Genomic DNA, 27,718 nt, shown 5'->3' with positions numbered 1-27,718 from the left:
AAACATGCATATAAATACCTGCAGAAATGCATCGGGGAGGCAGTGACGGGCGTTTTCGTGTGCCTGAGATGTGAACGTGCCGCCGTTTGGTGGTGCTGCAGGCGGAGCATGCAGCACAGCAGCGACCCATAAAATAAAAAGAAAAAAAAGGAAATTGCGTGAGCGGCCGGGCCGGCACGCTCATCCCCACCCTCGACGGCAGACGCTTCCAAAGAGCATGACATGCGGCGCGGACGCCGAGGCCGCGCGATAACGTGGTCACACAACACTCACTACAGCTAGCCTAGACACACACCCCTGCCGCAAGCGCCAACACGACGCACACGACATCGCTGTCGATGACGAGGGCCGATGGGCATCCACCGATCCATCGATCGGGCGCGCCGGACGGCCGGAAACGCAGCGGGCGGAGGACGAGAGCGACGCGCATGGCGGCCAACGGCACGACGCACACGCAGACGCGCGCGTTCGTCGGTGCGGCGCTCGGCCTCGTGCTCCACCTGCCGCCCCGCTGCGCGCTGGCTGTCCACGTCCAGTGACGTCCAGTGTTCTTGGGTTGGACGCAAACGCAACCGGCTATCACTACCTACCCACTAGGGTCCGTCGTCGGCACCCGCAGCAGCCATGAGCCCATGACGATGAGGGGGGAGGTCGAGAGAGGAGATCAAATTTGCTTCTGTTCAGTCGTGCAGTGCAGAGATGGGTGGAGCAGTTGGACAGCGTGCATATATATATATATATCCGTTCGCATCGATCGGCGGTGAGGAGGCCATGGATCTTTGTCGCTCGTCGTCCATCGGTCCATGCTAGTACGTACGCGTTTGCAAGCACGCATTCGAGATCTGCTCGTTTCCTCGTCGCGCTCTGTATGCTCGTCATTGAGACTACTCTACTGAAGTGATTGGCATCATCGTCATCTTCGTCCCTCAGAAACAACTCGTAACTACCGTCGACGTCGCCGTCACATGGATAATAAATGGATCAAACATCAAAGGATCTGGATCCTATGAGCAGTGTACTACCAGCAAGCAGTACCAGTAGTGCCGCCTTGCGAATTAGTAGTAGTACTGACTAATGGCCATTTTAAAAAAAAGTGCTCCGCGGATTAAACAAGTCCGGCAGCCCGGTCGTCGTGCCACCACCACCGGTGGACGACAGCGCAGACGGTGGTGTCGTGACCGGGTTTATCATTTATGGCAGCGGAAGGCCCCCTCTTTGCCGTTCTGGTGGAGGCGTCATCTATCGTGCCACGGATCGCGTCGCGCCCTTGGATCCCATTCCCTGCTGCACTGCACTGCACAGGGCGCAGCGCAGAGCCACTGCCAACAGCTAGCTCCGAGATCCGCAGGAAGCTGGATGGATCATGGATCAGCCGCGTGCTCCTGGTCGTGGCTGCATCCAGGAGCCCAGGAGCAGGATTGCTAGCGGACTCCACTGGACTGCTATGGACACTGGCAAAAAAAACGCGGGACACGGTGTAGCAGTGGCAGCACTGGCACGTTCCCTGGCTCTTTTTCTACTACTCGACATCAAGACATTGATCAAAGCGACGATACGGACATACAGGCCTTGTTTAGTTGACCCAAAAACTATTTTTTTTTTTAAAAAAAATTTCAGTCATATTGAATTATACGGCACACGTATGAAACACTAAATATAAATGAAAATAAAACTAATTATACAGTTTATCTATAAATTATGAGATAATATTTTGAATTTAGTTAGTTTATAATTAAACAATAATCGTTAAATAAAAACAAAAAAAGTTACAGTTAAAAAAAATTTCGGGAAGGCACGGTACGTAGTACGTTGGGAGGGCCTAGGCGTAGCATCTTTGTTGGGTTGTGTCGTCCCGTGCGTCCTGTTTTTTTTTTTTCGATTCGGCGTTGGCCAGCTCACGGGCGCGTGGATTCAGGTCGCTCACGTCGGTGCTGCCGGGGGAAGGGATAGATACCCTCGGCCCTCGGTATATCCCCCGCGGCAGCCGTACCGGCATATTCCACCGGACCTGGCGTTCACACACACCTCACACGGGCACAGTGCACTCGGCCAGGGTTGCTTTGCTTCCAGCTGTTGGCAGCAGTGCCAGCGCCCAGCGACAGGCCAGCATCATCAGTGCGGCGCGGGCACTACGTTACTGTTTGTATTTGGAATGTAAAATGGAACTATAAAGTACCAAATAAGGCCTTAGTTTATAACAAAAATAATTTTTTTTTCAAAATTTCCCGTTACATCAAATTTTGGACACATACATAAAACATTAAATATAAATAAAAACAAAAATTATTTGCACAGTTTATCTATAAATCGCGAGACGAATCTTCTAAATCTAATTACTATATGATTGGATCATATTTGTCAAATAAAATTAAAATTGCTATGGTGTTAAAATACAAAAACTTTTTTAGATCTAAACAAGACCTAAACCATATGTCCTTTCATTGATCTTAAGAACGCTATATGAGAGTGCTCGCAGGCAACCGTCCATGGCGCCGACGGAGCGGGAGCGGTTCCCGTCCTTAGGCCTTGTTTAGTTCTAAAAAATTACAAAATTTTTTATATTCTCCGTCACATCGAATCTTGCGGCATATGCATAAAGCATTAAATGTAGATAAAAGAAATAACTAATTGTAGAGTTACCTGTAATTTGCGAGATAAATTTTTTAAATCTAGTTAGTTTATGATTAGATAATATTTATCAAATACAAACAAAAATACTACATTATTCATTTTGTAAAAAAATTTAGAACTAAACAAAGCCTTACTAGGTGTTGATGCAAAATCGATCTGCAAACACAAAGGGCTAATACCCGATTCAAACGTTAAGGCGTGCCAGCCGATTTGACCTTATTATCGGCAAAGGTGATAACTCGAATATTTTAGTCCTAACAACAGCGATGCGCCCGGATGTCACGGCTAAGAGGTACTCACGCGGAACTCGAGAACACGCCGAGCTTAAGTCGACGAATTCCTAAGAACTCGTAGTAAAAGAGAAAAAGTATGACGAAGTCGTCGAAAAGTAGATGCTAGAATATATGAGTAAAACGTGTGTTTGATTGATTGATAGATGTCTCATTACAAGGCCCTAGGGTTCATATTTATACCCTGCTCAAAGAGCTACAACTAAACACGACTAGAATTCGAATTCTAAATTACACGGAATCCGTATACAAAACGATTTAAATAAATAAGGAAATAACAAAGCTATCTCCCGTGACGAACTAAAATTCTTCCATAAACCGATCAGCAGTTTCCGGACCCTTCCTCCGTATCATCGGCAGACTCCTTGTCATAGTCATCGGCAGACTCCCCTATCGGCATAAACACATCACTGCCTGCAGACTTAGTCACATCCGACCTCTCCTTCATCGGCAACCATCCTCATCGGCAATTCATCTTGTAAATAGCATACTGCCACTTTATCCTGCCATCCTGGATACATGCCCAAAAAACGGTGTCAACACATGCCCCCCAATTTCGGAGTATAAAACTATTAATGCTCCGAAATTCTTTGCGGTAATGATGCCTTCTTCCCGCAATTAATGCTCCTAATTTGGTAACCGACAACCTCAATCTGAACAACTCTGATCCTATTCTCCCGCAGATTCCTCGAAATCTCCAACTTTCTAAATGGGCATTTCTTTCTCTACCGTACATCGGCAATAGTACCGTTACGAAGATCTGCCGATATACTGACCAGGACGTTCGTTCAAACGGCTACCTCCCCTTTATTCGCCCATCGGCAATATGACCGTTATAGACCTCTGCCGATGGACCGACCAGGAGATCTCGCACAGTAAAATATCTTCAGATAATGACCGCTTCCCGTCAAATCATCTGCGCAATCCCTTGATTATCGTGCGAACAGTTACCACATCTACCTGGGTACCCTCGGATTTCTCGGAGGCGGCAAAGAGATAAGTCAGATTTGCCCTTGCCCATTTTGTCCTATAAATAGTTCCTTCTCGGGTACTCCTTCCCCATCATATCATTCCACCACCCAACTTTACTTTTCCAGCGGCGGCGCCATTCAAAACTCCCAAGACCTCCGACAAGCACTCCTCCTCATCAACTCCGGCGCCCTCAAACGCTCTCTTCACGGCAAGATGGCCATTGGCTTCGTCGTCCCTGAGGTCAGATCTCCATCCCGTCTCCTGTATTTTTCTTCGTATCCCTGTTCATCCGCAATTCATTTTACTGAATGTCTTCCTTTTCTTTTTCTTTGTATTATTTTTTATTCCCCAAAACACTAGGAGTTGTCCAACAAAATTGTCATCCCCACCGATCAACCACACCTCCAATGTCTCGGCCCTCTAGGAAATCCAGATCCAACTGACCTTATCAATGCAGAAACCAACAGGATTCCCTTTAGAGCCGAAAATTTTTCTTTAGATCTGTGGAAAGACACCTTTCGCTCTTGGCCCAGCCCTACTGTAGGGTGGAAAGATTGGTTCTTGAGAGTCAGCAATTCGAATGAAGTCCAGTGGGGTGAAAGGAAGCTAGCCCAATGCATCAGGCTATCTATCGCCGATATGCATAAGAACGAATCGCTGTTGATAGCTGCGTCTTATTTTTGGTCAGATACCCTTAATGCTTTCGTCTTTGGCCACGGCCCTGTTTCTCCCACTCTTGCCGATGTAGCTATGCTCACTGGTCTAGACGTCTCTTCTACCGATAGCACCCACTTCTTTGATACCGCTCCTAGTGCCAAAGTGGAGACTCGCGCTATCGGCGGTTGGTCGGGGTACATTCAGAAGTACCGTGGGAAGGGGCCTGTCACCATAAAGGAACAAACCACCTTTCTGAACATGTGGCTGGACAAGTTCGTATTCTGTGGTCGATCGGCAGGACCGACTTCAGTCTATCTATCGGCAGCAGAGAGACTAGCTAACGGTGGCCAATTTCCTCTCGGTCGATACTTGCTTGGCGCTGCTTACCATCTTCTCCATCAAGTAGCCCAGAAACTCCTGCTTGGTCAGTCTATCGGCAACTTGGGAGGTCCCTGGTGGTTTATTAATATGTGGCTCAATCTGCACTTGCATAAGCGCCTTGACTTCAACTTGTTCACACAGCATTTCCCAAGAGATATAGCCGAAAATCATGTGTTGGGCGAAGAGGAATCGGCAACACGTGCCCCCCTGAACTTTGGCGAAGCTGCCATAGTTCTACCTGGTTCAGGGAGTAATCCGAATCAAATCGGCCGATTCTTCCAGACTCTGTATGAGGGACTGGCCAGAGATGAACGACCATGGTTGGCTTATGATGACCCAGACAGCATGCTCCCTCTAACCTTCAATCCATTTGATGAGGCTCTTGATAGGGATAATGAGGTGATGATGGCAATTGTGACTCCCAGAGCCATACCAGTGAATTTCTTTGGTAGCACAAAAACCTCTCCCCAAACCTATGAATTTTACAATCCATCGGCCTTAGCCCGTCAGCTAGCTTTCGGCCAGTTGCCGATTGCACTTCCTTATGCCGATGTGATAAAACCCAGGGAGCCCATCGCCAACTTTCTCGAGTGGATCCGAGTGGCCCAGCTACCACCAAATGCCGATACAGATGCAGACTTGTCAGAGTGGGTTCCGGCCGCCTTCATTACCCAGGCATATAAATTGTGGTGGGCAGAATGGAAGGAGCATCTGTTCTGCAAATCAGCCTCCTCGTATCGCGGCATGATTGATCCCGAGTACCAAGTTTCCGATGACGCTGTAAGTATTCCAAACCGATATTCCATTTTTTTATTCTCATCGGTAACTCACCTTCGTATCCCCTTTGCAGGTCGACGACATCCCTCCATCGGTCAGCAGAAGTGGTAAGCCGATTGACCTGTTTCCATCAGGTCCAATTTCCTCAATCGGCCGCAACGCTCCCACTCTGGCTGCCATCGTGCACCGGGGTGTGCGCCTCAAGAAAGTTACCACCAAGAGGACTCAAACATCATCAACGGTAGCCGCTTCCACTTTGGCACAAGCTTTCAAGGCAATTTGTCAACCCATTTTTATTTATACCAATCATTCTTATATCGACTGCATTTATACTCATAAACTTTTCTTGTCATTGCAGCAAACCAGTGCATCGGCAAAAGCCACACGCCAAGGTGCCGATGCCCCCCAGTCCAGCCAGCCAAAGAGGAAGGGCGCCAAGAGTACCAGGGCCGAAACGAAACGCCAAAAAGTGGCAACTCCCCCTCCTCCTCCGGTATCTCCAATTCCGGTGGAGTCTTCCCCTTCTTCTCCAGACGTCCAGACACAACAAGCACCATCTCCCCAACCAATGCAGGAAGCACCACAGATGGAAGAACCCCAACAGGAAGAACCTCAAACAGAAGGTACATCAGCTGATGTGGGTGAACAAACAACTGGTCCGGTGGGTCCAATTATATCATCGACGGTTCCCCCGATCCAGACAACTGTTGTTCCTCCTCCAGGTAACATACTTTAAAAATACCGTTGCCGATGAACTTATTCTCATTTAGTCTCATAACCCTTCTTGTCTTCTTTCAGTCGATATCGTTCCATCGGCAACCTTAGCCGATCAACCTGTAGTTCCGTCAGCATCTCTCAGTCAAAGGCAAGAGCTCGCCTTGAAGCAAGTAAGTCACCGTTTACTGTCAGCATTATTTGCCGATTCTCTGAGTATGAGCTAACCTTGCTCTCCCTCCCAGGAACAAGATTCTCCCGATAGCTTGTTCTCCTTCGCCATCGATCTCTCTGAAGAAGAAGGCGAGGAAGCAAGCTCTTCTCAGACAGTTGGCATTACATCGGCAGAGATCAGGGCCAGGCTGGAAGAATTGTCAGCTCTCCTCCACCAGGACACAGCGCAGTTGGTCGATGACTCCGACTCCACCAAGACTCTGTTCAGAACTCTCAGAGGCCAAATCCCAGCTGACGTCGAAGAAATTCTATTCCAAGCCGCTCATTTGGAGAGTCGCCAGCTGCAGTACCAGAGAGCTTCTCGGCGTCTTGCCGATAGAGCCGCTCAGACTCAGCTTTCCGATGAAATGAGGAAAGAGAAACTCCTGACCGATGAGAAGCACAAGAACATCGGTATCCTGAGATCTTCAGGAGATGCGCTGAAGCAGAAGATATCCGATCTATCGGCAAGAAGAGAATCCCTGTTGGCGGAACTCAAGAAAGTGGAGAACGCCTTATCCCAAGCCCAACAGGAAGAGAGCCAATTGCCAGAGACCATCAGGCTTCTTGAGCACGAGCGAAATGTTCATGGTCGCAAGGCACTTCAACTGAAGAAGAAGCTGAAGCCGATAGAAGGTTCTGCCGATGATGACATCAAGGAGATAGAAGCAGCCAACCAAATTCGGCTACGCGCTATATCAGCAATCCAGGCGTTGCTTAACACATAAAGTTTTCATCGGCATTATATCTGTGCTTTCCTGCTTCCTCAGCTTTTAGTCTAGCCGATAGGACTGTTATCGGCATCTTTTGAAACATCAAATCCATCCCCAGATACACTTTAATCCAGCCGATAGGAATGTTATCGACATTTAAACTTTTATGCATCGACCCATATGCTAGGGTGGTACTTCTTTAAATATTTGCCGTTTAATGCTCTGGGAAATTCAACTCCTTCGAGAGTTTCTAGAATATAGGCATTACCAGGAGCCGATCGACTTATCCGATAAGGACCTTCCCAATTAGGAGACCACTTTCCAAACTTCGAACTTTTAGTCCCGACTGGCAAAATCAATTTCCATACCAAATCCCCATCGGCAAACTCCTTAGCCTTCACTTTCTTATCATACCATCTAGCAACTCTCTTCTTATTTTCTTCTATACTCATTAAAGCTTTTAACCGATGCCCTGCTAGATCATCCAATTCATCGGTCATCAAAGTGGTATAATCATCGGCAGTTAATTGATCTTGAAAAGATAATCGCCTAGATCCAGCCTTAATTTCCCAAGGCAACACCGCATCATGTCCATACACCAATTGATAGGGTGACACCTTGGTTGATCCATGACAAGCCATCCGATAAGACCACAATGCTTCATTTAATAATGTATGCCACCACTTAGGATTTTCTTCAATCTTTCGTTTAATAAGCTTGATAATTCCTTTGTTAGACGCCTCGGCCTGCCCATTGGCTTGAGCATAATAAGGAGAAGAATTCAACACTTTAATCCCCATACCGATTGCGAATTCATCAAACTCCCCCGATGTGAACATAGTGCCCTGATCGGTAGTAATCGTTTGAGGGATCCCAAATCGGTAAATAATATGCTCCTTCACAAAATCAATCATATTGGCCGATGTGACTTTCTTCAAAGGAATAGCTTCAACCCACTTAGTGAAATAATCAGTGGCAACCAGAATGAACTTATGCCCTTTGCTAGATGGTGGATAAATCTGGCCGATCAGATCGATAGCCCATCCCCGGAACGGCCAAGGCTTTATTATAGGATTCATAGCCGATGCGGGTGCTCTTTGAATATTACCAAACTTTTGACAACCTTGACACCCCTTGAAATATTTAAAACAATCCTCAAGTATGGTCGGCCAAAAATATCCATTCCTTCGAATCATCCACTTCATCTTAAAAGCTGACTGATGCACTCCACGCACTCCTTCATGGATCTCTCCCATCAAACTTCTAGCTTCATCATTACCCAAGCATCGGAGAAGAATCCCATCAATAGTTCGATAATACAATTCATCTTCAAGGAGCACATATTTGGTTGCTTGAAATCGAACTCGTCTTTCAACTTTCTTGGATGGATCCTTTAGATAATCAATAATTTCCTTCCTCCAATCATCGGCACCGATTGCCGATATTGCATTAATCACAGGCTGATATCCCGAGGCATGCTGAGCTAACCGATTGGCCTCTTCATTATGCAATCGAGGAATATGCTTTAATCGAAAATCTTTGAATTCCTTCAACAGTCGCATGCTTTTCTCGAAATGAGTTATGAGAACTTCACTTCGGCATTCATAGCTCCCGGCCAATTGACTTATAACCAACATAGAATCCCCAAAAATTTCAACAGCATCAGCACGAACTTCTCTTAACAACTCCAATCCCTTGATCAGAGCCTGATACTCAGCCTGATTATTTGTCGATGTAGCAACAATCGGCAAGGAAAATTCATACTTCCTCCCCTTAGGGGAAACTAATACAATGCCGATTCCTGCCCCCCGGTCACATGTAGATCCATCAAAGAAAAGTGTCCAGGGCACAATTTCCAAGGCTTCCACTACGCCGCAATGCTGAGACACAAAATCGGCCATAATCTGCCCTTTGACTGCCTTAGCCGATTCGTAACGTAGATCGAATTCCGACAGCGCTAAAATCCATTTACCGATCCTGCCACTCATAATCGGCATGGATAGCATGTACCGGACTACGTCGTCTTTGCAAACAACAGTGCATTCGGCCGATAGCAGGTAATGCCTTAGTTTGATACACGAAAAGTACAAGCATAGGCATAATTTCTCGATAGTCGAATACCTGGTCTCAGCATCAATCAACCTCCTGCTCAAGTAGTAAATTACCCTTTCTTTCCCTTCAAACTCTTGAACTAAAGCTGAACCGATAACCGTCCCATCGGTAGACAAATACAATCTGAAGGGCTTTCCTTGCTGAGGTGGAACTAGAACTGGAGGATTCACTAGATACTTCTTGATTTCATCCAGAGCCAATTGCTGTTCTTCTCCCCAAATAAATTCTTGATCGGCTTTCAATTTAAGAAGAGGACTGAAAGCACGAATCTTACCAGACAGATTAGATATAAATCTCCTGATAAAATTTACCTTGCCGATCAAGGACTGGAGCTCGGTTTTGTTGGTAGGGGCCACTATCTTATTGATGGCATCAATAGATCTTCGACTAATTTCAATACCTCTTTGATGTACCATGAAACCAAGAAACTGCCCTGCCGATACACCAAATGCACACTTGTTGGGATTCATCTTCAATCCATGCTTCCTTGTGCACTCTAACACTTTTCGTAAATCGGCAAGATGCTTCGAGAAATCTTCAGACTTAACCACCACATCATCAATATAGATCTCCACCAGCTTACCGATGAACTCATGAAATATAAAATTCATAGCCCTTTGATAAGTAGCACCAGCGTTCTTCAATCCAAAGGTCATGACTATCCATTCAAATAACCCAACATGACCAGGACACCTGAATGCGGTTTTTGGAATATCTTCCTCTGCCATGAATATTTGATTGTACCCTGCATTACCATCCATAAAGCTAATGATCCGATGACCAGCCGCAGCGTCAACCAGCAGATCGGCAACAGGCATTGGGTATCCATCCATCGGCGTAGCTTTATTGAGATTCCTGAAATCAATGCACACCCGAAGCTTCCCGTTTTTCTTGTAAACTGGAACAACATTGGAAATCCACTCGGCATACCGACACTGCCGAATAAACTTAGCTTCAATGAGTTTGGTGATTTCGGCCTTAATATCAGGTAGAATGTTAGGATTACATCGGCGAGCTGGTTGCTGATGTGGCCGAAATCCAGACTTGATGGGTAACCGATGTTCAACAATTGATCGGTCTAAACTAGGCATCTCGGTATAATCCCAAGCGAAGCAATCTTTATATTCTTTTAACAAGCTAGTTAATTGTTGCTTACACTCAGGATCTAATTTAGCACTAATAAAAGTAGGCCTAGACTTATCACCACTACCTATATCTACTTCTACCAAATCATCGGCCGATGTGAATCCCTGGCCTAATTTTCCATCATCGGCGAATCTATCCATTAAAAACCGTCGTCGGAACCGACTGCTTGGATCGGTGGAATCTCGTAATCGGCAACTTTGAGAAAATCTTTCTCCCAAACTTCTCCTGAAATGCACCTGGTCCTCTCATAGGTATCCGCCTCCGCCGATGCAATGACATAAGAAGAATCTCCCGGGACAATCTCAATCTTGTCACCTACCCACTGAACCAAGCATTGGTGCATTGTAGATGGGATGCAACAATTAGCATGAATCCAATCTCTTCCCAACAATAAGTTGTAAGCACCCTTTCCACTGATCACGAAAAAAGTTGTCGGCAAGGTTTTGCTGCCGATGGTCAACTCCACACATATTGCCCCCTTGACTGGAGACACGTTTCCTTCAAAGTCTTTGAGCATCATATCGCTCTTGATCAAATCCTGATCCCCTTTCCCAAGCTTCCGATATACTGCATACGGCATAATATTAATAGCAGCTCCACCATCAACTAAGATCTTGGTTATTGGCTGCCCATCAACCCTTCCTTTGACGAACAGAGCTTTGAGATGCTGTCTCTCGTCATCGGCAGGTTTCTCAAAGATAGCCGTCATCGGATCCAGAGCCAGCTGAGCTATCTGATCAGAGAATTCCAACTCATCATCACTGGATGGTGCAAGAAACTCCATCGGCAACATAAAGACCATGTTGACTCCTGCCGATGGACCTTCCTTCTTAGTGTCTGATGGCTGCTGACTTCCAGATTTCTCGCCCTTGCTCAGCTCCTCTTGCCTTTCACGTTGCAATCTCCTTTTCTGTGTCTTGGTTAATCCTTCAGGACACCATGGAGGAAGTGGTTTTTAACTTGCCGCCGGGCGTCGGTTCTCCCTTGACTCCATACGATGCGTGTTAGCATCTCTGCAAAATATGAACTCATCGGGAACCCACGCATTAGCCATCTCCTCGAGCTCTTCCTGGTTCCTGGGAAAATATTGGACACGGTCACCAAGCCTATCGTGCACGCTAAGCCTGCCCCCCAGCCGATCATGCACTGACGCCCTTCCTCTGATTGGCCCATTAAATCGCCGATCATCATCATGATAACGCCGATCGGTCCTATCGTACCGATCATAACCGTTGCACTCAGGGCAGTCTCTGACAGTAGGAAGCTTGATATTTTCCTCCCAACAATGGATGAAGAACGGACAATTCCAATGATCTCTGTGCCGATTCCACTCCTGTCGGCGTCTTTCTTCTTCCCGTCGATAATCTTCTTGCTGGCGCCGATACCGATCCTCCCGTTGCTGCCAATTTTCTCGAGGCCTTCTATGAGTTATAACGATACCAGACTGATGAGGCCTTCCTGAGCTAGTTCCTTCCTGGACCAAGCCCTTACTTCTTGCATCGGTAGTAGTAACTTGATGCTGAGGATCTACCGATGCACTCTTCTCAGCTGTCTCCGATGTTAAGACCTTAGCCTTCCCCTTGGCATCCAACATGTTTGTCGGGAAAGGATGTTGGTCTATTTTCATCGGCTTCTGGGCCTTGGAACTGTCAAACTTGATTCTCCCAGACTCTATAGCCGATTGCAGTTGCTGTCTGAACACTTTGCATTCATTGGTGTCATGAGAAGTTGCATTATGCCACTTGCAATATTTCATCCTCTTTAACTCTTCAGCCGATGGGATCACGTGATTAGGAGACAGCTTGATCTGACCTTCCTGAAGTAGAAAGTCAAATATCCTATCGGCCTTAGCGATGTCAAAAGCAAAGTTCTCTGGTTCCTTCTGCCCAAAAGGGCAAGACATTGGCTTCTTGTTTTTTACCCATTCTGCCAAGCCGATGACTGGTTCCTCATCAGAATCTGAACTTGTTGCTTCATCAACAAACGACACCTTCTTGTTCCATGCCCTTTTGGGTTCAAAAGGCTTGACGTCCTGATCAGAAATTCTTTGCACTAAATGACTTAAGCTTTCAAACTCCTGAGAAGCGTACTTATCCCTGATGTGTGGCAACAAACCCTAGAAAGCCAAATCGGCTAGCTGCCGATCATCTAGAACCAGACTATAACATTTATTCTTGACCTCCCGTATCCTCTGCACAAAACCCTCAACTGACTCATCATTACGTTGCCTCAACTTGACCAAGTCGGTGATTTTCTTCTCATGAACCCCAGAGAAGAAGTATTTGTGGAATTGTTTCTCCAAATCGGCCCAAGTAATCACTGAGTTGGGAGGTAATGATATGAACCAGGTAAAGGCCGATCCAGACAATGATGATGAAAATAGACGAACCCTCAATTCGTCCCTATTACCGGCTTCTCCGCATTGAATGATGAACCTGTTGACATGTTCCATGGTTGATGTGTCATCTTGCCCAGAAAACTTAGTGAAATCCGGAACCTTGTATCGATGCGGAAGCGGGATCAAATCATATGCAGGAGGATACGGTGTCCGATAAGAGTAAGTGTTGACCTTGGGTTTTATCCCAAATTGATCCCTCATTACTTCAGCGATCTTATCGGCCCAATATGCATCGGCATCCTGCCGATGAGGCGGCTGCGGGTTCGGCACCTGGTGGCGAGCCTCCATGTGTCTGTTTGGGGCATGCTCTGCACGGAACATTGGATTACTCATTTGTCCTCCAATCTGCGGACCACCAAACTGCTGTCCACCGATTTGCTGCCCCCCGAGTTGCTGTCCCCCGAGCTGCTATCCGAAATTCATTGGCTGGTTGGGAATCTCCTGACCTTGGAACCCGGGATAGACCTGTCCTTGCTGGAACCCTGTAGTCTGGTAACTCTGCTGGGGCGATTGTGGAAAGACTTGCTGTCCAAGCCATCCATTATTAGCATTCATCGGCATAGGTGCTGCCGATGATTGGTAATTGGGTACCATCATTGAATTGACGTACCCCGACTGTGCCATAGACCTCTGTTGCATCAGCATTGAATCTGCCGATGCATTAGGCATTTGGAACATTGAATCTTGAGGATTTCCAGTGTGAGGCCTTGCAGTAGTAGTTGTGGTATACCGAGGACTCTGGTTCACCGACGCATTGGGAGGCGCCGATGTCATAGGAGTCTTGCCCCTCATGTCAGTTATTTGTGATGTTCCTGGCGTCAACTCTGGAGGCATACCGTAACCCCACCAGTTGGGAGGAGGAGTCAACCCTGACATTGCCGATGCCAACATATCTGTCGTCAGTTTATGCTGCCCAATTGAAGTCTGTGGGTTGGTTATCATCGGCACAGATAGTGCGCCAGTAGTTCCCGACGTACTTGGAGGGACGGCAGATTGAGCACTTGCAGCCGTCAAAGCAGCCGATGGAGCCGTGACCTCTGGTGCCGTTGGCTGATGATGAGAGGGGCCCACATAATCTGGTGGGATTTGTCCTTCCTTGAAAGTTCTTGCCACGGCATTGAAAACCGTATTAGACAGTACACCAGCTTGGTTGATCAAAGCTCGGTTGATAGCGCTGTCAACCATATCTTGAAGCTTGCCAGGATTGGCTTCGAAGGGAATTTGCCGTGGTGCCGGCAGTGCATCTTTCTGGATCACCTCGCCGCTCCTGCTTATGCTGAAAGACCTCAGGCATTGCAGCTTGAACTCTTCCATGGCTTGGGCAATAGCCTGCTTCTGCTCATCCTTGAGATTGGCCTCCGTCACGGGGATGACGTTCTCCTGATCAAGGTCAGAGATCGACATGTTGATCTTGATCTTGAATCTAGTCCCACTGGGCGTGCCAAAAGATGTGTTGATGCAAAATCGATCTGCAAACACAAAGGGCTAATACCCGATTCAAACGTTAAGGCGTGCCAGCCGATTTGACCTTACTATCGGCAAAGGTGATAACTCGAATATTTTAGTCCTAACAACAGCGATGCGCCCGGATGTCACGGCTAAGAGGTACTCACGCGGAACTCGAGAACACGCCGAGCTTAAGTCGACGAATTCCTAAGAACTCGTAGTAAAAGAGAAAAAGTATGACGAAGTCGTCGAAAAGTAGATGCTAGAATATATGAGTAAAACGTGTGTTTGATTGATTGATAGATGTCTCATTACAAGGCCCTAGGGTTCATATTTATACCCTGCTCAAAGAGCTACAACTAAACACGACTAGAATTCGAATTCTAAATTACACGGAATCCGTATACAAAACGATTTAAATAAATAAGGAAATAACAAAGCTATCTCCCGTGACGAACTAAAATTCTTCCATAGACCGATCAGCAGTTTCCGGACCCTTCCTCCGTATCATCGGCAGACTCCTTGTCATAGTCATCGGCAGACTCGCCTATCGGCATAAACACATCACTGCCTGCAGACTTAGTCACATCCGACCTCTCCTTCATCGGCAACCATCCTCATCGACAATTCATCTTGTAAATAGCATACTGTCACTTTATCCTGCCATTCTGGACACATGCCCAAAAAACGGTGTCAACACTAGGTAGTACGTTGTTTATGAGATCAACTTACGTTTTTTTTGACAACACAAGGCGACTACCCAATCCATTCCAAATTGTAAGTCGTTTGACTTTTTTAATATCAAGTTTGACCACTCGTCTTATTCAAAGTTTTGTACAAAATATCACTTTTTTTTGTTGTGTATTGGTTTATTAATAAAAAATCTTCAAAAGTGACTTAAAATTTGACTATATTTGCACAAATTTTTTGAATAAGACGAGTGGTCAAACTTGGGGTAAAAAAAGTCAAACGACTTACAATTTGGGATGGAGGGAGTACGTTGTACGCAACAGTTACGACGCCGCCTGCCCCGAGTGTCCGTTGGTGCATTCGCTTTCATCTGAGCTGAGACGTCGTGGGCTCGTGGCGCGGTTCACTGCCCGCGCGCACCGCGCACGGCTGCCGCCACCCGTTGGCCGGGAGTCGGAGAAGGCAGGCGCATGCCGGTGCGGGCTGCCTGGGCCCTGGGGGCGGCTGCAGGCGTGGAGTCGTGCCGTGGCCGCGGGCCTCCGCCCTGTGCTTCGCTGCACGTACGCTACGGGGCTGATTGGTAGGCAGGAGAGGTTGGTCCTAGGATGGTTTAACTGAGTGGTTTCGTTCCAGCGTTTTGTTTGGTTCTTCACTTGAATCAAATCGATGCATGCGACCATACATAAGAGGCTGTCGTGATACAGTTTTTTCATACGCAGAAATTGAGCTTCCTTCTCCATACAGAACGACTTGATTCATGCAGGATGCAGGGAGCCTACATGTCAGACACCCAGAACTTTGATCTATACATGTAACCAAACACGATCCCGTTTCGTACTGAACCGATGACAAAGACAACCAAACACGACCACATGTACGAGTTCAACTCGGCTCCTTTGGCCCTGCATAGTCTGACCATCCTGGATGAAGGCACCTTCTGCAACCAATCACACCCTACACGACGGGCGACGGCTCGGACCGAATGATCGGCGCCGATAGGCGGGCGGCCCGTGCTGTCCTCAAAGTGGCCCGCGGGCACATAACCGAACCGATGCGACCTTTTCGCCCGTTTCAAATCTTAGTGGGCCGGTCCATACACGGCCCAATCCAGCCGACGGCGAGCCTGACCCAGCGCGCATTATGAAACCTCTGCCCCGGGGCTAGGGTTTTCCTCCCCGCCGCCATCGCTTCGCGTCCGCCGCCAGGAGAGGAGAGGAGAGGTAAGGTAAGCCCACCCACAACCGCCGCCGCCGCCCTGCTCCCACCCCATTTATCGTCCGGCCGTCGTGTTGGGTAGCGCTGGCTCGGCCGGTTCGTGGGAGCGGTCGGATCTGCTCTGTACGCGGTCGGTTTGCCGGCGGGAGTTCTCTCGCGAGGCGTAGCTCGCGCGTCAGGGTCTCTTTTCGCCTTGTAGATTTTGTGTATCTGCTCTCTTATCGATAGCTTTTGGTGTTAATTGTGAGAAGTTTTTGCGACGAGTCTCTTTGATCCTAGTACCCGATACTATCGGGGCCATGATATGTAGGGATGCTGTCTATATTAGCCATGGTTGATTTGGCCATGAGGTAGATTTAGTAATGGTGTTTCTAGGATTCTGTTTTTCATGCTAGCTTTGGTCAACACTAGACTGGGATTTCTGTTAATAAATAGCTTTCATGTTGGACGACAAGATTCTTCTGTGGTTCATTTCCACTTCTCATGATTTTGTCTTCCCCTTTGCATCTTCAGCCGCCTGACATATAATGAATGATCTTTCTCTGTTTGCAATTCAGGAGGGAGTTTTGAGAAGCTCAAATGGCTCCTAAAGGTACAAGCCTAACGTTGCATGTTTCTATTTGTGCCACACTTGATCAACAAATGCCCTGTGTCAACATTTAAATTGCTGTAAATTGAGTGCTCAGTGTTGTGCAGTTCCTGTTTCCCTTGCATGTGTGTCGCCATTGTTGAATTGTGTCTGGTCTTAGTTGGGTATTTGTACATTTAGCACTCTGATATAACAACTACCTGTTTGTTTTACTCATGCCTTGACCAGAACATGGGAACCATCTCAAAAGGGGGAGTATAGGATTAGCAAACTCTTACTACTGTATTGTCCCTTGAATATGGATGGGATCTCTAAGGCAATCTTATCAATAATATATTGGTAGTCTGTCTATTGTTGGGCATAATCAGTAATGACCATGCTAAACTTCATGAACTATATCTATTTGATAGGCTTAGTATAAGTATGCCTGACCTGACTACTTAACTAATTGCGTTGTTTGATTAGCCGCTCCTGCCAAGAAGGCTGACGCCAAGGCCCAGGCCTTGAAGGTTGCCAAGGCTGTGAAGTCTGGGGCAGGCAAGAAGAAGACCAAGAAGATCCGCACTTCGGTGACATTTCACCGCCCCAAGACCCTGAAGAAGGCCAGGGACCCGAAGTACCCAAGAATCAGCACTACCGGAAGAAACAAGCTTGATCAGTACCAAATCCTCAAGTACCCACTCACCACAGAATCAGCAATGAAGAAGATTGAAGATAACAACACTCTGGTGTTCATCGTCGACCTCAAGGCAGACAAGAAGAAGATCAAGGCCGCTGTCAAGAAGATGTATGACATTCAGGCAAAGAAGGTCAACACCCTGATCAGGTTAGCACTCTGCTGCAGTGTTATTTTTTCTGCATAAATCGTTATTTGTGCAACTATGAGTGATTCCTACTGTGTCTCTGCAGGCCTGATGGGAAGAAGAAGGCTTATGTGAAGCTGACCCCCGACTACGATGCTCTTGATGTGGCCAACAAAATTGGCATCATCTAAGTTACATGCAACTGGATTCGGCATCTGTGTCGTACTAGTTCTATGTGAGACGAGAGTTTTTGTAGCTATTACTTTCTATGGCATTCAGTGGATCCATTACCATGTCTTGATGCACGCTTATGAGTTTGATATCATCCAAGTGACCGATTGAGCTAATTTGAGCTTATACTTATGAGCATACTGTCAGATTTTCCTATTACTATTAGTATTTTGTTTGTCATATTGGGATGGTTTTCGCAACTAAGCCTTGTTCTAAGCCTCAGAGTCTCAGACTACATGTCTGTACTGAGTTTCTGGTTGCTGATTATCCATTTTGAAGTGGCATTTTTCTGCCTCCGTATAATAGCTGAATCTGTTGCGGAAACTCGATCGCCCTGCATGGTTTGTGAGGTTGATGCCTAACTAACCATCAATCTGCATAGAGGCATGCTTAAAGATATCATACCCCCAAATTAACCGAGGACAAACTTGCACAACCCCTATGAAAGATGCAGAATCTGGCTCTGTTGTACGGTGTAGATGTTATTTTGCAAATAATGTACTACTTCATGGATTGTATTCCCTCTTCTAAATTATAGAATGTTTTGACTTTTTAGATGCATTGCATTTAGAAAAATTAAAACTTTTTGAAATGGAGAGAGGATTTTAGTTTTTTTACTTTATTTCCAGTTACATATTAGAAAATGAATTTTTTTATAATTTAAAATAGAGGGAGTATTTTAGTCTTTTTACTTTATTTATTTCCAGTTACAGATGAGGCTATTGATTGAGAAAAGGGGGAGAATATGGTTATCTGGGCTCTTTCTCCCCTAAACATGCTAGGTTGGGCTGTTAGTTTCCGAAGGCAGACGAAAATTTTAGCCGAAATTTTATCTCCTTAGTATTAGGGATAGATTAGTATTAGGGATAGATAACTATTTGATTTTTTGAACAGTGAGAATCTGTTTTATTTAACGGGTGGAGAATCTCCGAGTCGATATGATGTCGCTTAGGCCTTGTTTACATCCAAAAACTTTTTGTATTTTGACACTGTAGCATTTTCGTTTTTATTTGACAAACATTATCTAATCATGGAGCAACTAGGCTTAAAAGATTCGTCTCGTGATTTACAAGTAAACTGTGCATTAGTTATCTTTTTTATCTATATTTAAGGTTCCATACATGTGCCGCAAGATTCGATGTGATGGGAAATCTTGTAAAGTTTTGGATTTTTGGGTGTATCTAAACAAGGCCTTAGCCTAACTGAATTGATTAATCGAGCCTGTAGTCAAGAATAAGATTGCGGTATGACTAGATATAAAGTGACATTCACAGACACAGAGATGGCGGCCGTATAAGTGAGGAAAGCAACCAAGGAGGCAGCCAGAGGAACAGATCAGTCGAAGCGAAGGAACATCTCCAGAAATCAAGCCCAATGGCGGATGAGTCGTGGAGGGTGCCGAGCCTTGTGCAGGAGGTCGCAGCTACCGTGCAGGAGCCGCCGAGTCGGTACCTGATCCCCGAGCAGGACAGGGGCGGTGACCAGCTCGCCGGTGCGGAGATGCCGGACCCCGTCCCGACCATCGATCTCCAACGCCTGTTGGCGTCCGACTCTGCCGCCGACGAGGAGGCTACCAAGCTCCGCTCGGCGCTGCAGACCTGGGGGTTCTTCCTGGTGAGACTACCAGCTCCGTTCTTGAGCTTCTCAGAGTTAATTGACCATCAATGGATTTCTTGAGCTTCATGGATGGAGTTCTTGCTCTTCGGTCCAGGTCACTAACCATGGGATCGAGAGCTCACTGATGGATTCTCTCATCGCCGCATCACGCGAGTTCTTTCGCAAGCCGCTCGAAGAGAAGCAGGTGTACAGCAACCTGATCGAAGGGAAACAGTGGCAGTTAGAAGGGTAGGGGAACGACCCTGTGAAAACCCAGGATCAGATCCTGGACTGGTGTGACCGGCTGCATCTCAGGGTTGAGCCGGAGGACGAGAGGAACCTCGATCGCTGGCCCGGACACCCGGAAGTTTTCAGGTAGTGGATCAATCATTTCTGCAATACTGACACGGAAGAATTTCAGAAACAGCTGATTCCCTGAAGCCAGAATTTTTTTGGTTAACAACTGAAAACGCAGGGGTCTTCTGCACGAGTACACTCAGAGCTGCAAGCGAGTCAAGGACGGGATCCTCCGGGTCATGGCAAGGCTTCTGGAGCTCGACGACGACGACGACGGCGGCATCCTCGGCCAGTTCGGCGACAAGGGCTCCACCACGAACGCCAGGTTCAACTACTACCCTGCCTGCCCGAGACCTGAGCTCGTGCTCGGCATCAGGCCTCACAGCGACGTCTGCGTCCTGACGCTGCTCCTCGCCGACGAACACGTCGCCGGGCTGCAGTTTCTGAGGGACGGCAACTGGTACCGCGTCCCGCCCGTGCATGGCCGGGCGGCCTTGCTGGTCAACGTCGGCGTCTCGTTGGAGGCAATAGCCGTCTCTCTGAACTTGTGTGATATTTGCAGTCATGTATGCAGATTATGACTTTCTGATTTCTTGGCTGTTTTCGTCGGACACTTGTGACCGAGATGTGCAGATAATGTCGAACGGGATCTTCAAGGGGCCGGTGCACAGGGTGGTGACGAACTCTGAGAAGGAGAGGATGTCCCTGGCCATGTTCTACGCTACGGATTTTGAGAAAGAGATCGAGCCGATCGCTGAACTGGTAGATGAGAAGCGGCCAGCACGGTATAAGAAGATCAAGTTCAGGGATCTTGTGGCTGCTCACTATGAGTACTTCTCAAGAAGGGAGAGAGTCATCGAGTCGCTAAAGATCTAGTTAAAGATTTAAAGTCATGTTCCTCGTAGACTTAAGGGTTGGACATAGTTATAAACTCTTAAAATGGACATAGTTAACCCCAATATTATTTTAAATGGTTGAGTGAATCACTTAAGGGCTTTGTTTTGGATGCCCATATATCGACCTCAATCCGGTTGGAGTAGTTTGGTGTGGAGTTTAGTTTAACTTCCACACCAAACTACTCTAACACACATGGATTGAGACACATGAGCATCAAAACTAAGGATGGCAGCGGGTCACTTTTGGTTCGGATATCCGCGGGTTTCGGGTCCAGTGGTTCTGGTTTTGGTGGTAGTTTTTCATCCACGGTTTTCGGGTTCGGGGCCCCGAAACCGATCGGGTTTGGTTTCGGGTTTGGTTTTCCACCCGTGGATATCCAATGGATATCCGAAATAAGTCATTTGGAATTAAAATTTATATTTTATAATATGATAATAATAATAATTTATTTACTTAGATTATTAAATTTATTCAAAGTTAACTCATGAAAATATCTATATTTGTTGCATCTTGTTTATACATGTGAATATGTGTCTATATATCCGCGGGTTTCGGATAACCATTCGGGTTCCAGGTATCCGTTCGGGTTTCGAGTATCCGCGGGTTTGGTTTTAGTGCTGAATTTCCACCCGAATCGGTTCGGTTTGGTTTCGGGTTTCGACTTCGAGTTTTGGTTTTGGGTGCACGGAGACTCCACCTGATCCAAACCCGACCCGTTGCCATCCTTAATCAAAACAAGCCCTAAACAGGCTTAATTAATGACATGTATTCTCACTTTGAGAGTCTAAGAGTATCTCCAACAGTTTCTCAATACCTTCTCTTATCCCTATAAAACTGTAATATTGAGTTATGTTTTTTCTTATTCCAGCAGTTTTCCAATACTTTTTTTTGCGTCCACCAATAATTTTTCATCTCCCCTCAAATGAAAGAGGAGATACAACTCCCCAAATACCATGGGGACCATCCCAACTATCACTTTTTAGCCATTTTTTTTCTCTTACACTCTTATATGGTCCACCTTCCATATTGGTATTGGAAGAAATATATTGGGTACTGCTACAACAACTCCTCTCGGGAAAAATTATTGGCGAAACTGCTGCAGATGCTCTAAGAACCTATTTATGAATATGGGAAAAAAATCCATGTCTCTCTTTACTCATTTAACTGTCTAGCAAACATGATAATATGTGTTTCTATTAATATTAGAACCGGAGGTCACCCCTGTTTCTATTAACCATAACAGAAATACAACAGGTTCAAGCTGAGATAACAGACAAATTCAGAGCAAAGGAGAAAAGGGGGGCATCTAAGGGCTAGCATACTAAGGCTACCACCGACCAACCAACAATCCAAAGGGCCTGCACTCAGATAGATGACGGTATCAACCACGCTTGTGCGCTTATGACTCATTGGGCAGGTCTCTACTCGGTGTTTCTATTAATATGGAAAAGAAAGACTACTACAACACACTGGTGGTAGTGGGAGTAAAAATAGAAAAAAAAATGGAAACCCCGTCTAGAACAATTAGTATTTTACCCCTCAAAATATTAAAAATCATCTAAATAATACCTTGGGGGTGGTTTGAATGTGACTTTGCTAATGTGGCATATTACGTGGAGAATGCATCATAGATTCATTAGCTTTTGAGAGATGTCATCTAGGTCCATCAACTCTAAAATTGCTTTTCTGATATGTAAATTCTTCAAGTGGTTCTCTTTAGATCCACACCCCTTCACTTTGACCCTTGGATCTGACGTGCCATGTACAATCACTAGTAGTCGGTGTGGATAAGGGATGTATAAAATGCAATTAGACCCTTCTTCTCCCCATATCCTCTCTTTTCCGTGCCTCCTGCGTCACTACCACCGATTCACCACCGTCACCGCCACCACTCTCCAAGCTCGTACGTGTTTGTGCCTGCATGGTCATCGTCAGCTATGCTCGTGGATTGGCAGTGTGCACGGTTAGTGACAAGGAGATCGACGATGACTCGGGATTTGGCCCTGAGCGACGCGAGCGTGAGGGAGGTTGCATAGAGGATGTGGATCGGAGGCAGTCGGCGAGGAACCTAGCGAGAGCCATGGGTTGAGTAAGAGCAGGTTCAATAAGCTTGGCTATTAGACAAGCCATGTCATTTAGAGACAAGCTTAATAGACTAAGTATACAATAGCAAAGCGCTTCACACGTTCTCTAATATTTATATTTTATTCAAGGTGGACGTGAAGCTGGCAAGGAATGAACATACGCGTGCTGAGGTGTTCATGGCTGCACGGGAGCCTAGGAGGTAGCGGGTCCACAAGTCACGGGTATCTGTGCAAGCGCTCGACGCTGCAACTGGCGACAAGCTGCTTGTCTCTGCCCGTTTCTCTCTCTTCCACGTAGATTTTTGCTGATATGACTTGGCTATAAGACAAGCTGACATGTATTATTGTACTTGCTCTAAGAGGGTAAAAGGCTACTAGGCTAGTATGCGATGTGAGAGCAGAGCATGTGGGCCTCAAGTGTTTCGGCGCACTCGATTTCCTGGCCATGCCATGCGAGCGTGAACGGAGCACGATAAACTGTCGTAGGCCTTCGCAAGAAAGTAAAATTTAACTAAGGACACATGCCCTACTACTATAAGCCACAAGAGTTTTACATTAAGATTCGTGTCTAATAGAAAAGAGACAATATTTTACATGCATGTGCAGCGTTGCCTAGAAACAATAGGCGTTAACCTTATCATGGAGGTATGTATGCATGCACATCTTATTAAATTATATTTTGCTATTTCTGTACGAGCGTAAGTTTTGTGTTTAATTGATATAAAAATTAGAGTAGTCATAATTACTCAATACTTTTTTTTTACTTTTCTTTTTTAAAAAATTGTATGTTTATTTGGTCCCCCTTTGATTTTTTTGTATCGTTTTTGGACCATATTTTTTATTTGGTTTAATATTTTTGTATTATTTGAATATTTTTTGGTTTATTTGATTTGGAATTCAATGATCATGACAAAGTGTTGCATGGATCAAAAACATATATTCTTTTTTGTTTGCCTTCTCAATCAGAGCCTTGTTTAGTTCCAAAATTTAAAATGGACACTGTAGCATTTTTATTTGTATTTGACAAATATTGTCCAATTATGGACTAACTAGGCTTAAAAAATTCATCTCGCAAATTACAGAAAACTATGTAATTAGTTATTATTTTTATCTATATTTAATGCTTCATATACGCGCTGTAAGATTTAATGTGACGAAAAATCTGTTTTTTTTTTAAAATTTTAGAAACTAAGCAAGGGTGTCCAGGGCCTATCCGACACTCGGGTGTCAGGCTGTCAGCTACCCCTAGAACACCCGAGCAGCAGTGAGTAGATATTGGCGTCTTGTTTAGTTCCAAAAATTGAAAAGTTTTCGATACTGTAGCACTTTCGTTTGTTTGTGACAAATATTATTCAATCATTGACTAACTAGGATCAAAAGATTTGTCTCGTGATTTACAGCTAAACTGTGTAATTAGTTTTTATTTTCGTCTATATTTAATATTTCATACATGTGCCATAAGATTCGATATGACGGGAAATTTTGAAAACTTTTTGGTTTTCAGGATGAACTAAACAAGGCCTGGGTCATTTTTCTGGTTTTCATGGTGTCTCGTCTTGCTCGTGCGCCTGAGCCTCGAGTATCGTTGTCGCCCCTCCGCATAGGCGCATATCACCGTCACCGTGCCCATACGGCCAGCCTCCGCCCACGTCCCACCTCTCTGGGGGGTCTCCTTGCACGCTACCGCCCTGCACGCAACCCGCCGCCACCGCTGACCTCTCCACGCTATATGCCCCTCTCGCCACCACTCAATCGAGCCTGGAGTCAAGATAGAATCAAGATTACGATGTGACTAGACAGAGCGACACTCACAGACAGGCAACACACAGGAACAGATCAGGCCAAGCAAAGCAAAGGAGGAACATCTCCAGAAATTCAACCCAACAATGGCGGACGAGTCATGGAGGGTGCCGAGCCTTGTGCAGGAGCTGGCGGCCACCGTGCAGGAGCCGCCGAGTCGGTACCTGATCCCCGAGCAGGACAGGCGCGACGGCCAGCTCGCCGGTGCGGAGATGCCGGAGCCCGTCCCGACCATCGACCTCCAACGCCTGTTGGCGTCCGACGACGACTATGCCGACGAGGAAGCTACCAAGCTGCGCTCGGCGCTGCAGAGCTGGGGGTTCTTCCTGGTGAGAGAGACTATCTACTACCACCACTACCAGCTTCGTCCTTGAGCTTCTCAGAGTTACAGTAGTTAATAATCTATCTTCCAGTTTCAGTTTACTTCATGGATGGAGTTCTTGCCCTTCGTTTTTTTTTTCTGTCCAGGTCACTGAGCATGGGATCGAGAGCTCTCTGATGGATTCTCTCGTCGCTGCATCACGCGAGTTCTTCCGCAAGCCGCTGCAAGAGAAGCAAGCGTACAGCAACCTGATTGAAGGGAAGCATTGGCAGCTAGAAGGGTATGGAAATGAGCAGGTGTATACCCAGGACCAGATCCTTGACTGGTGCGACCGGCTCCATCTCAGGGTTGAGCCAGAGGACGAGAGAAACATGGATCGCTGGCCCGGACACCCTGAATCTTTCAGGTAATTAATTTCAGAAACAATTGAGTTCCTGAAGACAGATCGCATGTCTCACTGACCTGCTGGAAATACGTGTGTGTAATTTGCAGGGGTCTTCTGCACGAGTACAGTCAGAGCTGCAAGCGAGTCAAGGACGGGATCCTCCGGGCGACGGCGAGGCTTCTGGAGCTCGACGACGACGACGGCATCATCGGCCAGTTCGGCGACAGGGGCTCCATAAACGCCAGGTTCAACTACTACCCAGCCTGCCCGAGGCCCGACCTCGTCCTCGGCGTCAGTCCTCACAACGACGCCTGCGTCCTGACGCTGCTCCTCGCCGACGAGCACGTCGGCGGGCTGCAGTTCCACAGGGACGGGACCTGGTACTGCGTCCCGCCCGTTCATGGCCGGCCCTTGCTGGTAAACGTCGGTGGCTCCTTGGAGGTACGGTACGGTAGCCTTCTCTGAACTTGTGTGATATCTGCAGTCATGTTCATGTATATATGTATATACAGATTCTGAGAATTCCTGGCCATTTGCGTTGGACATGTACTTGTGATCGAGATGCAGATAATGTCGAATGGGGCCTTCAAGAGCCCGGTGCACAGGGTGGTGACCAACTCTCAGAAGGAGAGGGTGTCCCTGGCTATGTTCTACGCGACGGATCTTGAGAAACAGGTCCAGCCGATCGCTGAACTTGTAGATGAGAAGCACCCAGCACGGTACAAGAAGATTAAGTACAGGGATCTTATGGCTGCTCACTATGAATACTTCTCTAGAAGGGGGAGAGTTATTGAGTCGCTGAAGGTCTAGGTGTCATCAGGTCATGTTCCTCGTAAAAAAATTATAAAAGTTGTAAGGTGACGTATCTTTTAGTTTCACGTACGGGCAATTGTGGCCGTGTAGGGGAACGTTTATTTATTGCGTGGTCGTTTGAACAAATTGTGGCCCAGAGATTAATGATGTGCAGCTCGAAAAATTGATATAATGGTCATGTCATGTGTCTCATTACGTATTGGGATCGAACTCCATATCATCGCTGGACATACGAACACGTGCAGTTCTAACTTGTATAAGTTTGGATCACATAAGGAAAACAAAGGAGTATGAAGGTATTATGAGGAGTAAAGAAACGGATGGAAGACGAGAACCACTTTTCTATTTAATATATATTATTACAAATAGATATAGATTATACGACGCCCATGCCAAATAATTAAATATACTCCCTCCATACCTGAATTAGTTGACGTTTAAGATATGATTGTGCTTACCAAGGAGTCATTAACTGAGGGCTATTCTTCCATGTTTAACCCTATTAAATAGGGCTGCGGATATCCTATATACAACAATCGAGGCAATGCTAGGATGGCTAGGTTGGTGTTCTTCAGCTAGGTGGGCAGGGTTCGAATCCCTTCAGCGATGCTTTTTTTCCCTGTCCACGTAATTTGATTTTGCATGGTGCGCGCGTGGCCGAGCTTTGTGGGCGCGCGTTCAGCCGAGTTTTTAGGTGGTTTTCGTTTTTTTGGTTGCGCGCTCGACGCTGCGATTGTTGGCGCTCGACACTTCTAATTTTCGCGCTGCCTTTCCTTCTCAACGCACGGTTATTTAAGTGCGATCTTTCCTTGCAAACGAGTGAACTTCCTTCTCAGTCGGCTGGCCTTCCTTCTCAACCATCTATTCTTGCCATATTCTGGTTACATAACCGAGCAATGAGTGATTTGTTCCATGCCTTTGATCTAAACGTGCGTTTAGAAGATGACGACTACGGCAACAGTTTCATCGATCTCAACGAGCTAGTTTTGGAATATCAGAACAACGGTAACGTCTTTTTCTTAGTTTGTTCTTTCTCATTTATATGAACAGCACCCGCATGCAAATTACTTTCTTTCTTTCTAAGTGTGCTCTTTCCTTTTCAACAGAAATAGATTTGAACTTATCATTGGATCAGTTCGGTGCTGTTGACTTTGATTAGGTACAAAACCTTACTGGTACGGTCCTCTCACTTTGTACTAGCCATGCCGTGACTACTTTGTACTGGTCATGTCGTGAATATTTATTTGCTTCTTGTCTTTACTTTTGCTAGAACAAGAAGTCGAGGCTCCCGTTCAAGTAAACCCACCGAAGCAAGATTATTCTGAGCAAGTTAGGAAGCAAGTTTACCAAGCCTTGTTGGCTAGAAGCAAGAATGGTAGACTTGGCAAAAAAAAACACAACAATTGTCGCCGGTCAATTTGGAGTAAAAATTTGATCGGTTCAGCGCATTTGGAAGAGAGGTAAAAACCAACTTGCTCAAAACATTCCGGTCATGGTTCATAGTCTAAAGAAAGGTAGATGTGGCCGTAAAGCAAGCACTCTAGAT

The 27,718-nt window shown here is 46.2% G+C and overlaps 2 protein-coding genes and 1 pseudogene across 6 annotated transcripts; all 3 read left to right on the top strand.

Annotated features, from left to right (window-relative positions):
* On the top strand, positions 16,243-18,158 carry LOC110431282 (60S ribosomal protein L23A-like). 3 transcript variants are annotated; one of them, XM_021450252.1, is made up of 4 exons: positions 16,243-16,365; positions 16,913-16,947; positions 17,410-17,770; positions 17,854-18,158. In XM_021450252.1, the coding sequence occupies exons 2-4, from the start codon at positions 16,935-16,937 to the stop codon at positions 17,936-17,938; spliced, it is 459 nt and encodes a 152-aa protein (XP_021305927.1). In that variant the 5' UTR covers positions 16,243-16,365; positions 16,913-16,934; the 3' UTR covers positions 17,939-18,158. The 3 variants fall into 3 exon arrangements, with proteins under 3 accessions (XP_021305927.1, XP_021305929.1, XP_021305930.1); XM_021450254.1 differs by having other exon boundaries at positions 16,247-16,360; XM_021450255.1 differs by lacking the exon at positions 16,243-16,365 and adding an exon at positions 16,434-16,535.
* Positions 19,184-20,862, top strand: LOC8064052 (annotated as a pseudogene).
* LOC8076189 (codeine O-demethylase) lies at positions 24,474-26,367 on the top strand. Of its 3 annotated transcripts, none has more exons than XM_021448618.1 (4): positions 24,474-24,981; positions 25,121-25,380; positions 25,467-25,800; positions 25,872-26,164. In XM_021448618.1, the coding sequence occupies exons 1-4, from the start codon at positions 24,739-24,741 to the stop codon at positions 26,025-26,027; spliced, it is 993 nt and encodes a 330-aa protein (XP_021304293.1). In that variant the 5' UTR covers positions 24,474-24,738; the 3' UTR covers positions 26,028-26,164. The 3 variants fall into 3 exon arrangements, with proteins under 3 accessions (XP_021304293.1, XP_021304294.1, XP_002437939.1); XM_021448619.1 differs by having other exon boundaries at positions 24,475-24,981; positions 25,467-25,805; positions 25,927-26,367; XM_002437894.2 differs by having other exon boundaries at positions 24,476-24,981; positions 25,927-26,367.

The sequence above is a fragment of the Sorghum bicolor genome, chromosome 10 (assembly GCF_000003195.3).
Source record: "Sorghum bicolor cultivar BTx623 chromosome 10, Sorghum_bicolor_NCBIv3, whole genome shotgun sequence".
In the NCBI taxonomy this organism is placed as follows: Eukaryota; Viridiplantae; Streptophyta; class Magnoliopsida; order Poales; family Poaceae; genus Sorghum; species Sorghum bicolor.
The sequence above is the reverse complement of the archived record's forward strand: the minus strand, read 5'-3'. Positions and strand labels throughout refer to the sequence as shown.